General features: G+C 35.3%; 1 protein-coding gene across 1 annotated transcript in view; it reads left to right on the plus strand.

The window, feature by feature from the left end:
- The window catches only part of LOC136810429 (uncharacterized), a 30447-nt gene extending 13401 nt beyond the window's left edge, over nt 1-17046 (plus strand). Inside the window, exons 2-8 of the mRNA XM_067066993.1 lie at nt 5338-6727; nt 11544-11630; nt 12115-12536; nt 12866-12977; nt 13644-13824; nt 14361-14617; nt 16111-17046. Coding sequence (XP_066923094.1) covers nt 5341-6727; nt 11544-11630; nt 12115-12536; nt 12866-12977; nt 13644-13824; nt 14361-14617; nt 16111-16232 — 2568 coding nt within the window. The 5' untranslated portion in view covers nt 5338-5340 and the 3' untranslated portion in view covers nt 16233-17046. The remainder of the gene's footprint in view (nt 1-5337; nt 6728-11543; nt 11631-12114; nt 12537-12865; nt 12978-13643; nt 13825-14360; nt 14618-16110) is intronic.
- The last annotated feature ends 919 nt before the right edge of the window (nt 17047-17965 follow it).

The following is a 17965-nucleotide window of genomic DNA, read 5'->3' on the forward strand; positions in this document are numbered from 1 at the left end:
CAGTTCTATTATGTTTACGACTTTATTGTTAAGCAAATCCTCCAAAGCCCACATCAAAATCTAACTTTATCCTATTTTTCAATAACTCCCCTTTTTGCCCCAAAATCAACCATTCCTTCTTTCTTGCTTGTCATGCACATAACTAACAGTCTTCACTATGCAGATGAGGGATGCAACCAACCTTGCAAACTGTCTCTGTCGGGGTAATTCTCTACTTGGCAATTGTTTTGTCATTTTGTTTTTTATGAAATTATCTTTGATAAAGTGGCCTTGGCTATTATAATTGACCTTGGCTATAATAATTGTTTCATTTTAATCTGGAATTCTCTAATGGGATTGTATGCAGATCAACTAAAATATTTTAGTATTCTGTTAACTCTTCAATACGTAAGTTTAAATTAAGTCTATGAGCATGGTTTCAGCTTAATGTGGAATATAATTCTCGACTAGCATTGTATTCAGGCTAAGCACATACTTTTAAATTGCAATTTCTTTGACACCTGTCTTATAGCTTTCAATGCTCACGAAGAAGAATGGAATAAGACTTCCTTTATCCTTATGATAATCATCTCGCGCTATATTAATTCTCATTTTTCACCTCTTTTTTCTTTTGTGCTTTGAGATCTTAAAAGCTTTTATTCCCTTTTTTTTATCAAAATTAAATTTTTCACTGAAACTTTTTTGGAAACCAAGATCCTCTTTAAAATCTCACACTTTAAAAATTCCCTTTTATTACTGTGGAAGTGCAAAATAATGAACCAAAAAAAGAAAAAGACTATCAACCCTTTGAGCATCTTTGGGGGGGGGGCAAAGAGGCCCCTCAAAATGATTTTTTTTGATAACTTTGAAATATCTATCCAATTGACTTGAAATTTTGAAAGTGTGCATCAAATATGAATTGGCAATTTTGGTAAAGATTTCGCCATCATTGATGACGTCATCTTTCTTTGAAAATATCGAAAATAGGACATCATCTAAACTTTTTTTCACTTTAATTTTTTTTGCTTAAATTCTGTGAGGCAACTTCACGCGACATTTATTTTTGGGGCAGAGGGTTTTTAAGTCAAAAGCTCCAGGTTGTTTCTGAGTTCCGCCAGGTGGTCAACGTTTATTTTACAGACCGGTCTGCAAAGTACCAAGTACTCATAGGAATTTTTTCTGTCGCTAGTCTCTTATATTTAACAAATCAGCCTTCAGAAACAAATTTCAGTCATATCGAACGAATCAATCAGTCAATACATGATTTTGGTCAAGTTTACATTCTGGTCTGTAAAATAATAACTACACAGGTGGCCGCACCAAAACTTTGCAAATCATCTTCAATTATCCATATCTACCACTGGTCAAAGTTTCAAAGTTTCAAGGTTATAGCACTTGTCAATCTTGAGATTTTAACGGGTGCCTCGAACCCCCCCCCCCAAGATGCTTCCCCCACTAAAAATAAAAAGGAATATGCTCGAAAAGTTACATTGTCTTTCTAATGAAATTCTAGTTAATACAGTTTCTTGTTGTTTTTTTCAAGAGCTTCTTGACTTTCTATTATTTGACAATCTCTCATGCAGATGGTTGGTTGGTTCATTTTGGAAATCATATTTTAGTTCTTTGCATATCTCACATACACTTAAAGATTTTTGATAATACAGGATTTTGATGCTTTCTCTCAATATGAGCTTAGGACATAACAATTTGCAATATTAATTGAGGAGGCGATTTTAGTTATTTTTTTTTTACCTTTTTTATGAAATGTTTTCAAAAGTGCAATTGTTTGTTATGTGAATGTTATGATCAAAAGTTATTAAAATATTCTTATTTTAGGATTACATCATGCATAATAAGGTGTATGCGAAATTGGAAAAGGCTTCTTCCTAAATACAAGGCTAAAAATAGAAATAAGACTTCCATTTAATGTTTTGACTTCGAGTGTTAAAATAAAAATAAATAGCTCATTAAAAAAGATTATTACACATAGGTAGGTTATTTTTACTTTTTAATGGACGGAATTTGATTATTCTTGTAAAGTATTCTAGCAAATCAGAATCTGTAGGTCGCTCACCGGTTTCTTCCCTTTTTGGCAAAAAAGTATTCTTTTCACTGATTTTTGTGTATTAGGTGTGATCTGGCTTTTTTTGTTTTTTTAACGTGGGATGAACGCAGTGACTTTTAAATTTAAAGGTTACTTCAAAGAAAGTTATATCATTTTCTTTACCCTTCTAGCATCTTCTCAATGAAAGTGAGCATTTTATTTTAGGCAAAAAACGGACCGGTATGTAAAATACCAACCGATCACGTGATTAAATTGAAATTGTGCACAGTCTTAGATGGTCAATATCTTTCGCTGGTAAAAATTTCAAGTCAAAAGCACAAGTAGTTCCTGAGTTCCGACAGGCGGTCAATGTGTATTTTACAGATGGGTCTGCAAAGTACCAAAATACTCATGGAAACGAATTTTCTCTGTTACTAGTCTTTTATTTACCAAATCAGTCTTCAGGAACAAGGTTCAGTCAAATAGAACGAGTCAATCAGTCATTATATGATTTTGGTCAAGTTTACATTCTGGTCTGTAAAATAATAACTAGACAGGTGGCCGAGCCACAATTTTGTAAATCATCTTCAATCCATACCTACCACTTGTCAAAATTTCAAATTTTCATAGCACTTGTCAATATCGAGATTTTAGGGGGGGGGGGTAAGATACTTCCCCAAGTAAAAAAAATATGAAGAAACTCGAATAGGAAGATATTTTTTGAGTTGGAATTACAATGTTTAAGGTACTTAGTTCCTCAGTTTAAAAAAAGATTAACTACCCTCGAGAGGAGTTTATATGTAAGGGAATGATGACCATTCGATATTATTAGGTTTTATCAAAGGTTTGAGCTGAAGAAACCTTATGGTGTTGTAAATCGTTATGGGAGAATCCCGGGGGGGGGGTACTAGGATTGATGGGTGTCGGGTATGTGCGTGCCAGACCTCTGGACCCTTACCCTTAGAGAGACTGAATTTTGGTGAAAAGGTGACCCTTAGAGAGACTCAGTGTAGAAAAACCCAACCCTTAGAGAGACTTTTTCACAAAAAATTTCTATAATGGGCCAAAGAAATTCGATTTTTAAAAGAATTTCTCCAATTTTCGAAAAATTTCTCTAATTTTTGAAAAATTTTCTCACTTTTTTTAAAAATGTTCTCACTTTTTTGACTTTTCACTTTTCTTTGACCCGAGTTTGTGAAAAAACCGACCCTTAGAGAGACTGATTTTGACTTTTGTTGTTTTGGTAACCCTTAGAGAGACTTTGGGAGGGTGAAAAACCCTACCCTTAAGGCACGCACATACCCAGCACCCATTTTTGCCTAAGTACCCCCCCCCCGGGGGGAGAATGAAAAAATCTTGTGTTTCCAGGGGGGAGGGTACAGAGGTAGGGTACTAACCCATAGGGTACTAACTTGATTTTTTACTAAAATTTTGTTTAGTACAACCCACCCATATTTAGTACCGGGTACTACTTCATTTTTGCCGTAAAAAATAGGGACACCACCCCTAAAATCTTAAATTTTACAGATTAGACCAAGAGAAGGGTACTATTGTAAAATCAAAAAATTTCTCAAAACAGCAAAATTCTGTGAAAAAGTACCCAAATAGTATCCTGTATTTGCTTGAAGAGTGAAAAATACACACCCCTACCCCCAAAGTAGTACCGGGTACTAACTTTTTCTGAAATGCAAAAATAGACACCACCACCTGGCTATGGGTCAGTACCCTGTGTCTGCTGTGTCTGTACCCCACTGGTGTTTCTTGTTGTTTCAATTTTTTTCTCTCTCGAGAAAGAAAAACAAAAAAAAGTTATGATTCATAAATAGTAAAAATATAACAAAACCTTCAAAACACAACAAAATCGAGAGAAGAATAGATAACATAGGAAATGTAAATTTCTGACTTTATTAAAGGATATAAGGGTTTCAGTCTTCGTTTTTTCTTTCATATATTAAAATATTTTGAGGTGCAGTATGTTTGATTTTTTTGATATTCATTACTCTGCAGTTTGTCGGGAAAGTGGGACAGGACTTATACGCAAAAGAGGCTTTCATATTTTATGCTTTTTTTTTGTCCTTCTTTTTTACATTGTCAGCCTTTTTATTGACTCGAGAATCATTTACTTATTACTGTAATTGGGCAGAGAAATTCCAAGCTCAATAAGAAATTATTATAATAATATTATTGAGTTTTTATTCGTATAATCTGATTTTTTTCCCGGATAAATTGTTTGTTATTTTGAAAGCCGATGATATTTTCATGGTATAGAGGCTGAGTTGCCCATCTCTTTTAAAGAAGTCGTTCATTTTACGTGTTAGGTCCAGAGAATTTGAAGGGATAAAAGCTTAACTAAAGTGATGTCACCTTCTGCTACAGACGGAACGGTGTCGAGAGAAAATGTGTGTCTGTCTGGCAGGCAAACTTCCAATGCTATTGTCATAAAAGGCTTTTTAAGAGGGTTTTTCTTTGAAGGGGATTGATATTTAGTGCAGTTTAGTGAAACAGATTCGAATAATAGAAATTCGTTTTATCAAGAGTTTATTTTATCTTTTTATCTTGACCAAATTTCTATCTATTCTATTCATGACGCGTGAAAGAAAGCAAGAATTTTTAGAGGCTTGAAACAATGTCATGTTTTATTTTTCTCTTCACTAATAATGAAGAAAGGAAAGGGGGAATAATGATCTGATAAAAGATCAAAATCCATTCATTGGAGGAAAAGGAATAATCGGTACAATCTATACGGAGATTTAAAAAACTGCAGGACTTTTAACTTTTAATACAAAATTTTTTACTTTCCCTACAATGGTCAAAAATGTTATAATATGGTTCTGCAGGAGGACTGGAATCGATGCTTACTGTTTTAAAAAGAATGAGTTTCTAGCTTCCCAAACCTTTTTCTTGATTTGATGGGGGGGGGTATTGTGTGAGATCTTTGTAAATGCAGAAAGAAAAGAAGTAAAGTAGAAGACTTTTTAGCTGCCACAAAAACATTAACGTTTATACTATACGATGTCCTTGACTTGCGTATAACGTCGGATAAACCCCAATTTGATGTTTTCTCAACTTAAGTTGAACTAGACAGAGCTAGAATCTGAGATTGTATGTATGTCTGTATGTCACCTCAAAAATTTGGGATAGGCTGGAGAAACGAGGCTAAAACATCTGTTGATGTTTACAATTGGGCCTACGAGTAATTTAAAAGTTACAGAAGTTGTGCCAGTTGTTGCCTTTGACAGTGGTGGTCATAAGAAAAATTAGTGATATGCACCTACCTTTCAATGTGAAAACGATTCATACTTTTACTATTTTAGATAATGGGTGAAGACACAAAAATAAGACAAAATGGAAACCACATACTTGACGCCAAAGGGACAATGATCGAGCAGGGCGTCAAAAGATTCCCGTCAACCGACAAGAAATTGGGAAATGGTATTATTTTCAACAATAATGGCGTCAGTAAGATTGAGCAACTTGGTGTTGAAATCAAAACTTGTAATATACATCGAATGAATTCTAAGCGTGACTCGATTGTGTACTGGAGCAATGGTTGCTCTTTTGCGCGTGTCCCATCTAAAGAAGCTACTTTATTTCGGACGCTGCCTCGTTTAGTCAAATTACGGCGTCACAAACTTTGTTTAACTTTGAGTAAAGGTACGTTAGATCTTGTACATTGTATACAAACAACATTTTTGGTTTTGGAGAAGGTCTTCAGGTCGGTTGAGGAATTTGATACTCTAAAATCAACTGGACAAGAAATCGAAGTACGTCACATACATAATGAATTGCAAAACGCGTCACAATCCCTTCACACTGTATTAAAAAGCTTCAAACAAACTATTAAATCTATCAATCAGGACGAGTATTTTGAACAGCTCTCCGTGTCAATTCAACACGTTATTATGCCGGAACATTTGATGATGTCATGTAGCAGGCTACGTAAACATTTCCGTGATATCTTACTCCGCATCATCGAGATTCAAATAGAAAATAACAATGTGAATACTGACTCGTTAACTAAATCTATATCTTATTGTTCTTTAGCGATAAAACAAATAATCGATTTTGAATCGGTTTTATCATTTTTCGCTACCGCTAATAACTCAAGCTACCCTCTTAAATCAATAACAAAATCTACCGATGTTATTGACGTCTGTTTTTACATAACAAAGCTTGCCGAAGGACGAAGCCGTGTAGCTGCTAGAAAATTAGTGTCTGCCACTTTGGACAGTATCAAAATTTACTTGACCGATATTGAAGGAAACAGGGCGTTGATGTTGAATCAGTTCTCATTAAATTCTGAGAAATTTAAACCTATTGTCAGGATATTAAAAAGGTTTTATAGAAAGATTTTGGAAAAGGAGAATGAGTTTTATGAACAAATTTTAAATCGCATCCACCAAACGAATATGGATATTTTACAGAAAAATACAGACGTTTTATATCCGAATGGGAAACGAAAACACACAAACGATCCTCGACGTATCATACATTTCGATCATACGATAGGACCAAACCAGAAAGAATATTTGTTTACGATTTACATGGATACGCTATGGAAACGCATCAAAACGAGGCTATCATTTGATTACGTCATACACATTTTTGAGGATTCGTCACTGCCGTTCCGTGTAGCAAATCGAACTCTGGTTTTCTTCGAATTAGAACTACTTCGACAGATTCGACTGAAACTCGAAAGCAATGGTAAGATTGATGATTTATTTCATTACCTTATTTATTTTAACCCACTTTGGATATAGAGGTTTTACAAGTTGCCTAAGTTACGTAAATTCTGCCATTATGGAAGCAAACAATCAATGTGTGTAAGGAATAGCCTCTACAGATTCGAATGTTTGATCACGAAATGACGGATTTTCCTTAAATTACGTAGCTTTGGGAAAACTTGATAAACCTTTATACGTAATATTTATTGTGTACCCAAAGTCCTGTATTTTACTACAGAGATTAATGAAAACCCTTTTGGAATCCTTGTTTGTAGAGAAAAACGCCATTTTTATCATCGGTTTTTAAGAAATTGCGGTCACCAGTGATAGTAAACAATAATATTGTACGTGAGTCTTAATTTTTTCCAAGAAAACTGTAACCATGATGTAAATCAATGAAGACTAATTTGGAACGATGGAATGCGGCTGATTAAAAGGCCTTCCCGACGTCAATTGAAACCAACCAATTTATTTTTAATTTCCTGTCCAATGAAAAAAGTCCTTCTTTTTTTTGTGGAAAAAATCTAAAGAAGAGGTGAGATACATGTAATCTAAGTCACTTAGAATGGAATGGGGTGTCCAAAAGGCGCATTCCATAGTGTGAACCCATCCCCTTCTTTTAAGGGGTGATCCAAGGGGTGGTTTGAGATTTTAGGTAGGGGGATCAAGTAAAAATAGGGGGTATAACAACATTTGGTCAAAATATCTATCATATTTTATGTTGATTTAGATATTTGGTCTGGGACAACTAAAAAACAAACTAAAAAAGTGTAGATAGCTAAGTTTTTGGTTTTGAATAACTAGTATAGTATAGTGGACTGCTACTGTAAATAGTGCGGGCTCGAAAATCTTTTAAAATAGGGAGATACACATATAGAAGGGGATGAAATAAAAATGTGGGGGGAGGGGTTCAAACCTTCTGCACACTATGCATTTGCGATAGGAAATCTCTGATAAGTGAAACTTCACTTCGTATTTGAAATAGAATTTAGTAGATCTCCAACCTTCAAAATCTTTTAACTTCCCTTCTTCCACATTATAAAAATCCAATTATAAAAGACATTTCACAAAAGTATTTTTTTAGAGGAGGTATCTTGCAATAAGATCATTTGAGATCACTAATCTGAAACTCCTTCTCTTCCTCACGTTCATATGTTTCACATTCCCGGTCTTTTCTCACCAAACTCTTTTTTAAGATTTTTAAGACCGAATAAATAACATGCAGCATTGCAATATATAACCAACATGTGATGATTAGATTAAAGGGAGATAAAACAAGACGACTTAAACTCGAAAATTTCGCATAATATTTGAACATAAACGACGAAGACGCGTGAAACGTGACCCCTGCAGCATTATCTATTTTGAATGAAGCGTTACACAAAATATACATATTGTATTAATCGAAGTAACGAAAGTGCCAAATGAATTTCAAATTTTGAAATTTGAAAAGAAGTAAAAATTTTCAAATTTCAAAATTTGAAAAATGAAAAATACAAAAAAATTTTGATTTTCAAATTTTGAGATTAAAAAAATTGTTTATACCCCAATCGACGTAATTAAAGTGTCAAAAGAGGTTTTTAAATTTTAAGTATGAATAAATTGGGCTATTCCATTTTTAAACTGTACAGGGGTATTGACGAAATTTTCAAGGGGGGTCTAAGCCTTGATTTTCCAAGGGGTTTTTGTTCCTTGTTCAGCTTTTCCAAGGGGGTTATTCAAGGTTTATAGGGGGTTCTCCCCTCATAAACTGACATCAGTTGTTTTCCAGCCCTTTTTCACAAAATTTAGTTTTCCAGAGGGTTTGTATCCCAATTTCCAGGGGATAATTTGCTATTCAATATTTCCAGGGGGGCTAGTGAAAAAAGTTCGTCAATACCCCTGTATAATTTTTTTTAGAATAGCCCATTAGAAGGTTAGCAATCTGTGTTGACGTCAACAGGAGGTACACTAAAAGTGCAATAATCACCTAAAGCCCTGCAATTCGAGTGATTCTATCTTTGAGAGAATTGATTGGTTGATTAACGTCACGTGACCCGTCAATAGACTTTTTGTTCCTAGTATACAGAAGTGTGATTTGCACACACTGTAACATCATAATTTGACCTTAAGAACGTTTAGGTAATCAACTTTACCATATAAGGCAAAGAAACCACGATATGGGGGTTTAGAACGATGTTTACTTTCGACTAATATAGCCTAATATCTGAGACAATAGGCAAAAAACAGGTGGATATTTTGTCCCTTCAATTTCACGAATATGTTTTTTCAAAGATAATTCTATTAGTTTGCTTCTTAAATTTCAGATAAATGAAAAAAGTGTGACAAATATAATTTTTAAAATTTAAACCTTTAATTGGCACTTTTATTACAACGAGCTTTGTCCAATTTTAAGCAATACTAAAAATTTTCCATTTTTCATTTTTCAAATTTTGAAATTTGAAAATTTTTACTTCATTTTAAATTTGAAAATTTGAAAATCATTTGGCACTTTCGTTACTTCGATTGTATTGTACACACAGGTCGTATGATATCCTGTTTTCTTATGAAAAATCCATTAAAAACAAAAAGATTCCTAAAAAAATGCTTTTTATAAGCGTTTTAATTCAGAATAATTCCGAGAACTGCAATATTATAGAGACTTCAGAAAAATGATTTTTCATTTGTTGATGCCAGAAACCTCATTTTGTGCTTTGAAGGAACTTGTGATAAAGACTTCTTTCACTTGCGCAAAGTTTATCTTCGCTTTCTGATATGAATGATGGCCCACCACCATCAAAATCATTGGGCTTTTCCAGAAAAAATTTGAATATGGGGAGGGGGTGGAGGAAATAACATTTTTTGGAAATTTACCCCCCACTCCGAACATTGTGACTTTTGATTAATTAACCCCCCCCCTAGCCTGGAGATCCATGCTTTGATTTCTTATTCTATATACTGATGGCGAAATATATAGCATGGTATGGGCTGAGAGTTTGAATTTCCCAGATCCTAATAACGGTTGAAAACATAGCCAATCAAATTTTATTATTCTTTTACTGGTCACACTTTCTTAAAGAAAGCGCAAGTTCCGAAATTTGGTTTTTATTTTAGTAAGTGAGGACAGCGCTAAATTCGAATTTCCCACTGTAATTTTTTTGAGGCCAAAATCGGACTCACAGCTCTGACCCGTCAAGTATTCATCAGATTTAAAAAAGATACGCAGACGGGTTCCAGTCTACCCCCCCCCCCGAACAAGCATCAGTTGACTCTGACTCCATGGAGAGCAAGTTTACACCCCCCCGGCCCCCGGACAAGGCAAATTTTGTAGATTTTTCACCCCCATGTACGGACATTTTCTGGAAGAGCCCATTAAAGGTAGAAAGCAGTTGAGGAGTTGAGCTCTAGCTTTTGGACTAGAAAATAGCAGGGTAAAATTTAGCTAACCTTAAGCTTTAAAGAAATAACTCCTTTATACCGTGAAGTCGGGTAACTTGCATCAGTTGAGGGAAACTTGCATACACCTCAAATGAATGACCTGTCTGGTCATTAAATTCCAAGTTAAATAAAAAAAAAGATAGAGTCAAGCTGAGAGCGGAGCTGCGTAGTTCATTTGTTTTGAAATTTAGCTGCTTTGATTGGTCATTCATTTGATGGCTATCCAAGTTATCTGACTTCACAGTTAACTGCTTTAAACTGCATCCCATTAAACAAACCCTCCCCAATGTCTTGCCAGTTATCCCGTGATAACTTCATCTGATAAAAAACTGTCATCAAACTTATCAAAAAAATTTTCTTACAGTACCAAATCAGGTTCGGTAATCAAACAGCTATCATTTCGGTTTAATTTTTGTTGGATAGTTCGACAGTTCTAATAACGACCCTGGACACCACCGTACATTGTGCGCTTGAACTTTGTACGGCGGTGAAAATAGGTTAATTTGAAATCCGCCGTACACCCCACCGTACACTCATCGTACATCACCATACAATGTACAGCGGTGCCCAGCAGGCAGGGTCGTTTTGATTACGAAAATGATTGCTGAATTTCAATTGACATGATTTCTAGGAAATCAATTGTCACAACTGGTTTCACTATTAACACACGACTATCTGGTGAAAAAAATGGGGAAAAAATATCATACCTGCGCTGTTTGTAATTTTGGTGAAGAAGAGAAGAGAGGGATAATGTGTGTTAATGTTGTGGAAAGTTAACTCTTTTTGTACTACTTACTGAGCATTATCAATTTATTGGTGCATTCACTAACTACACAAACATAAAATACTTAGTAGTAAACGAATATACCTCTTTAAATACTCTACTAAAGACCAGAAAACATGATAAAAATTTATACAGCAGCAGCAAGTTTCAAAAGCATGTACAATCAAGCAGCCATTAAAAAGCTCTCACGATGAATGTTTACAAATGCTTGGTTACACTTCTTGCACTAGCGTGTTTTAATTATTAAGGAAAGCGCTGTTTTTTATCACTTTTTATCTTTGTGAGTGAGTCCACCTTTAGAATATTGGCCGTAGTACGCCCGCAGCCAAACGCCCACGCCATGACTTGCGCCCCAAAAAGTTTCTCGATACATACATAGAAAGGCTATCGTAATACTTTTGCTATGCGAAATTAACAAGCAGCTAAATCAGCTGTTGCTTCCGTGATATAATGATGCATATGATCAATAGACCATCTCATATATTTCCGTTTAAAAGTGGAGAACTGTTTCAAAATGATAGCCGGAGCTAGGAAATGGCTACGTAGCTTCAAGTCTTTATTTTGTTATTTAGTGGTATTCTCTTCAACTCTTTAGGATCTTCGCCACAAACCTTTCTTGAGACGTTAACAATCTTAGCAGCTGCAATGGTAGATTTGTGGTCACACAGAATGGTTTCTAAACGTAAGTAAACAGATACGATAAAAATACTCGCTCCTCTTTTTTTTCTCGCGATGGATTTGTTTCTTACTTTAGTGACTACCCTTGACTCTCTCTAATTCGATCTTCAAGGGACCGAGAATTTTCTTCAAAGTAGAGAAAGATTCGAATTAAGGAGAGAATTTCACACGGCTTTCAATCTAAGGGGACCAATGTTTTAGTTCGACTTACAAAACGATCCGAGTTGGAGGTTTGAATTAGAGAGTTGTATTGACTGTACTTTTTTCGAATACTTAACCCTCCCCTACGTCAATAATTTTCTACTTAGAGGGGCCTTGGTCCGAATTAAGACGCTATATCTAACTTAAAATCTTTAGTAGATTTCCCTTTTTTATTTCCGAAAGGTCGTTAGCAATGATATAGTGATACAAAATATTATACCTCGAGTTGTAATCGATTCGTTCGCTAGTTTGTAATCGATTCGTTCGTTCGTATTCATTCGATACAGAATTGTCTTCGTCAATGGGCTTACTAATCAAAGACCGTTTCCGTCGTGTCGACAATGAAGTCGAATGTCCGTCAAGTCAAACTTTCGTCGAACTCTTAAAATGTCAATCATGTATTCAAGAACAGTTGAATTTCTTCACACAATACGGAATCAAGTCACGTGATGACCAACCGTCCAATCAGTGGATAAATACAGCATTTCAACGGTTCCACGTGTTGAATGATTTCACACGCTGGATGCTTTTGTATAAGCGGAACCAATTTTTAGCGTCGTCAACTTGGGAACAATATTTTGTGCTCTCAACGTCTGATATCAAATATTTGTTGTTTAATTTTCGAAAAGTTGCATTGGTCTGGAACAATGTTTTTGATGAAAGTTCTCATGAGCTGTTATCTGTGAATGATCACTTACTGCTTTTAGAGGTAAGCCACCTTATTTGAACAGCATTTCTGTTTGCATTAGTGTTAAATTCACATGAGTATCTGGTCAGGGTACCTTTTTCCCTTTACGAGACCAAGATATGATTGCGACAACACAAAATAGAAAATTCGTTCACTTTTTTTACAGTTTTAAACCTCAGTTTCACATTTCTGTCCACCCTAAAGTATGTGGTACCCTGGATCCATAATTTGTATTTTAGTTTAGGTTTTAGTGATTATCGCCTAAGGTTTCCTGTTAAGTTAAATCAATTCCTGCATCAACGGCTTCCACGGACTTTACTATTGATTGACATCCATCTCCTTAACTTTAGGAGTTTGAAAATGAAAGTTTACGATTAATGATTCAAAAGATCGGACAGAAATCACGTGGTGCTTGGAGAGATCATTTGATCAACAAGAAGGTCTGGAAACGAAAAGGAACAAGTAAGAGAATACTTTTCCATTGAACTGTGACATTATCAAAGTATGTGTTTGCATTGGAAACACTGACCTTTATATACCCTGGACCAAACTATTTCCGCCATTTTTAATCGGAGTTTTTTTGGAATTGGTACCCGAGAAGAAACCATTGCAGTGTTAAAAATTAACGTTTAACGGCACTACATCATCAAGAGTTTTCTAGGGAAAGTAGATCTAGCGCCCTCAATGCATTTGCACCGTTATTGAGTAGTGCCGCCATTAGGGTACCACTTTTCAAAAAACCCCGATCAAAGATTTCGCTTGGCCGGGATTGAGAAACTTGATCCAGGGTATATAAAGGTTAGTGATTGGAAACCAGAGGCTTGCTCAATTTTTTAAGAGGGAGAGACCACAGCCCAAAGTGAAAGTAACAAAACTCACTATTTGTTTGAAAATATAGAATAAACTCACCGCAACTCTAATTCCTTTGGCTCACAGAAGCCTGCAGAAGCGAATTTCTACTGTTCGATTTATCTCAGAGTCACACACTTTCTTTCTTTCTCACAGAATCTTATTCCATAGTGGAAGGGCGGAAAACTAATTTGAACACTCTATAACTTGAACACATTTCCGCACCCTTGTTGGTTTTCATTTTCAGGCTCTTAAGATTTTTCTTTCTTTACTTCGTAGAAGGCAACGTTTACCAAGCGAGCGCATGTGTCAACGTGGTGATGCAAATGGTATTTGGCCCGTTAATCGAGAACTTATACATTCTATCTGTGGACACCAAGGTTGATCTCCTCTGCAAATCAATCTCTATCTTCATCAAATCGTGGATGGACCATATTCTGAATGAATGCTTCATTTTTAGGTATTTTAGACTATTCTGCTTTTCATTAAATTTGTATGTCCTTCTTACGTTCAAAGTACGTCACCCTCTCTAGCTCAATATTAGACCAAAATGACACGTATCAAAAAAGCAGCCAAAAAAACAATTTTCTTACCACCTCCTACCATGAAATCTTGCCGTTTTCAATGAAAAACGTTATGATATTATTATATTAATTCGGCCTAGTCTTGACAATTATGTATGCCACTACAAACCGTCTATTATACCGCGGTATTATGGAAACTTTACTGACGTTTTGGTAGACTGGAGTCGTATATAATGCATGTAATACTAATAATAAACACAAATAATGATACGGGATTTAGTTTGTATAAACTAAAATTTACTTTTTTGCTTTATTTCTAATATGTCTGAATTAGTCGTCTAGCTTGCTAGACTAACGTTTTGGTTGTTTACCTATCTCAATTTTTTTATCAACTGCCTCCTAAAGTTGGCGAATTTTTTTATTATTCTTTCTTGAAAACACAAAGACGAAATGGTTTCTATTGTTATTTTAGCCGCTTCGGAGCACAACAACTATCATTCGATTTCAGTCATTTCCTGACGTGGTTCGAACAAGAAGAAATGGGACTCAGTCTAGACACCATCACAGAAATTCATACTTTACCAACTGTCAATCAGATGAAGAGTGCCATCATGTTGTTAGCTTGTCAACCTGATGGACGTAAAGGATATCGCAGTACGGAGGATGGGAATTTACTAGCAAACTATCATGGTGGATCTTCTTCTTCTACCATTTCACAAGTTTCTATAGGTAAGAAACATTTTTTATGCTCTTTTGTTTGTTTTTCTTCGAGGGAACATGACCGGGCATGTGTGCAAAATTACGAATGGGTGACAATTTCCGGAAAATTTGGGCCAAGATTTGGGGCAGGATGAGAGGTACCAAAAATTGTCTACATAAATTTGAAAAGATATTTATAAAAAATCCTTTTGATCGTCCTGTTTAGAAATAATGTTGAGAGAGGTAAGGGTTTTTTGTTTACAGTTTTTCTCGTTTCCTCCTACCTAAAGGAAAATTTTTGCTCTTCTGTTCAGCATTTTTACTACAAGAAAAGCATTTTTTACTTCCTAATCAGCGGACGTTATTGTGGAAATTCCCTAATCACCTAATTTAGGAGAGAACTATTTTCCTGAGTAGGATGTAACAAAGTTAAAAAATTTGTTGTTCATTATACTAGTGTCGAGTGTCGGGTAATAAAAAGAATTCATGATAGTTTTTTCACACTTCTTTTACCCACTCACTTTCTCATCGAAATAACGGTCGGACATCGGACATTAGCGAGTTTATGTATTTGTACTTTTGAGGACGGTAAAGTGACTGAAGTGATTTGGAAAAACCCGCACTTCTGACCCGCAAAATCGAGGACGGTAAAAGTACTGATTTACCGTCATCCTCAGTTGGTCATGATCTAGTCAAATTAGAACCTTACCGTCTCCGTCGCTGAAAAGCACACATACATAAACTCGCTATTGTCCGACCCAAATGTCCGATCGAATAATGATATTTTTCATCGTTATTTCGAGTCTTGTGTGGTACTTAACCAGTTGACATATTTAAGTCGTGATAAAAATAACACAATTTTTAATATAGCTATGTATATTGATTGGTATCCAAGGGTTTTCTTGTATGTTCGTATTGCCCAAATTTACTTCATCGTGGGCTTATACATACGAGGGTTTGAAAAATCTTGATATTTTTTTTTTAATTCTTTTTCGATATTTGCCTGAAACAACCCCAAAAATCATTAAACCCAAAATTCCAAAACCCCTAAAGAATCTCAAAAATCTTTCGACTTCTTCAAATTATAAAATGTGATACGCGACAACAAGGAAAGCGCCAGATTCAATCCAGAGTCTGGAATGTTGTGGAAATCTAAAGGCATCAGTTTTTCTTGCCTGGGGAAATATTTAATATTCGTCTGTTGTCTTTTGCTTTACCTCGTTGGTTCTCCTTGTAGTCCATAAAACAAACTAATTTCTCAACGTTAGAAACAATAAAAGAAAGAAAAGGCTTCGAGAAAGTGGTTTTATACGGACTACATTTAACGCTCTCTGATTCGATTTTCAAGGGAAATCGAAATGTAATCGAATAAGGGAGCGTACTGAATAGTAGAGTGCCGTTTATGAGAGTTCCTTGTTGACTGCGATTTTCAACATTATCGAACAAAGAAGCGTATCGAATAGTAGAACGTCGAATTAGAGAGCGTCAATTGTATGTTCCTTTCTTACTTTCTCCCCATGCAGAGTCGTACGCAGGTGCACAATTCGAAGATGTCATCAAGGAAATCGAACTTCACGATAAAGATCGGTGGTTAGCTTTACGAGCTAAAGGTGGACAAGCCAAACGTTTATTATGTCTTAGCTAGAATAATTCACTATCACTATTTAGTATATGCATATAATATATATGCAAGCTAATTAAAAAAGTTGTCTTTCAAAGGTTGAAGATTCGCTTGTACGTCTAGGCCATTTCACAGTCGAAATGAATCATGGTTAATCATGACTAGTTGCGCTCTAGTAACGACTTCCGTTTGGCTAGACGCAAAAATCTTCAAAACTTTTCAAAACTTTGCACAAATAGTAAGTCATCATTAGCGCGCAGTAGTCCTGATTACCCATTACGCTTTGCGACTGTAAACTGACCTATTAGCTAACGTACGGCAAACTTCAAAGTTTGCTGTTTCAAGCTTATTCGAATGTCCGGCGTTTTACAAATTAACGTTTGCGCCCCAGATTTAGTTTATTTAACACCCGAGCTGTTCCATTTAGTAAATAGTTTTATTGAGGCGCTGTGATCTTCATACTTTAGGTATGTGACTTTGTCATTTTTGGGTATTTAAAAACCTCTCTCTTAGTCTCTCACTTGAAAATTATTAATGCTTTGATCCGGGAATATAATCGATGGCTATTTTCGTACCCAGAGCCACTTGCATCATTTTTTGATTTTATTGTTTGACTGTTACTACTTTCCTGAACTCTGTCACAGACTAAAAAAAAAACCAAAAGGGACTGGGGTCAAGTTTGATCAAGGACCGAAAACTACAATGTTTTTATGGTTACTGGAAAAATTTTAAATTTATATTTCATATTTATTGACATTTTATTTTATATATTTTTTAATAACAACTTAACTGTATAAATATATTATTGTAAATAATGTAAAACAGAAATTTTCACGAAGCAATTTTTTTTTTCATTTCACGTCTGTTTTTATTTTGGAAATACTGTATATCAAACTTTCACTTGAAAGCTGACTTGATTTTACAGTGGTTTTATTTTCATGCTAAGTTTACCCTCCTTAGGGTCTCAAATGTGACCCTGTGCGGGACTGTGATAGACAAAAAGGGACCCGGGATGGGACTCAAAGAGATGAAATGGTAACCTGTGACCAGTCAACCTTGTACCCAGGGATTGATTCTCACTTTTTTATAATTTTGATGTTCGTTTCGAGTCGGTTGCATCCCTATATAAAAAGCAAATCGTCATGGGGACGAGGTTAGTGACCAGTGGCACATCCCCGTTGGTCTTTTTGCCCACCCGCCTTCTGAGAGTATATATATAGTACAAGGAATATCCTTAATCACATTTTGGGATAAAGGCACGAACACTTCAATGATTTTTGGGTATTTCGCAGTATGCATTAAAGAACGCGAATTGTCTACGAATTTCTTACCTTAAAGCAATTTTACTTTTACTCCTTACACTGGCACGAAGATGGCTTTCTTCACTTTCAAACTGCTGCATTCAAATGTAAATTGATTATAGAGAGTAATACCTTGAACATTATACAATATTAGAACAAAGAAAATTATTAGCCTACCTTAAAGGAAGAAATTTTGGCGGAAAGAAAATTTGGCGGATTTGGCGGATTTGGCTGAAATCCGCCAAATTAAGTTCCCGCCAAAATTTCTTTTTTCCGCCATCCGCCAAATTAAATTCCCGCCAAATTAAACATTTTGAAAATATGATCTCTTATAAGGTGTTTTTGCTATTTTTTCGCTGTTTTGACGCCATCTTAAGGTTAATTTTTTTAAGCGACCGCCAAATTAAATTCCCGCCAAATTTAGTTTTTTCGTCCATCCGCCAAATTAAATTCCCT

This window comes from Clytia hemisphaerica, unplaced genomic scaffold (assembly GCF_902728285.1).
Source record: "Clytia hemisphaerica strain Z4C2 unplaced genomic scaffold, Clytia hemisphaerica genome assembly, whole genome shotgun sequence".
In the NCBI taxonomy this organism is placed as follows: Eukaryota; Metazoa; Cnidaria; class Hydrozoa; order Leptothecata; family Clytiidae; genus Clytia; species Clytia hemisphaerica.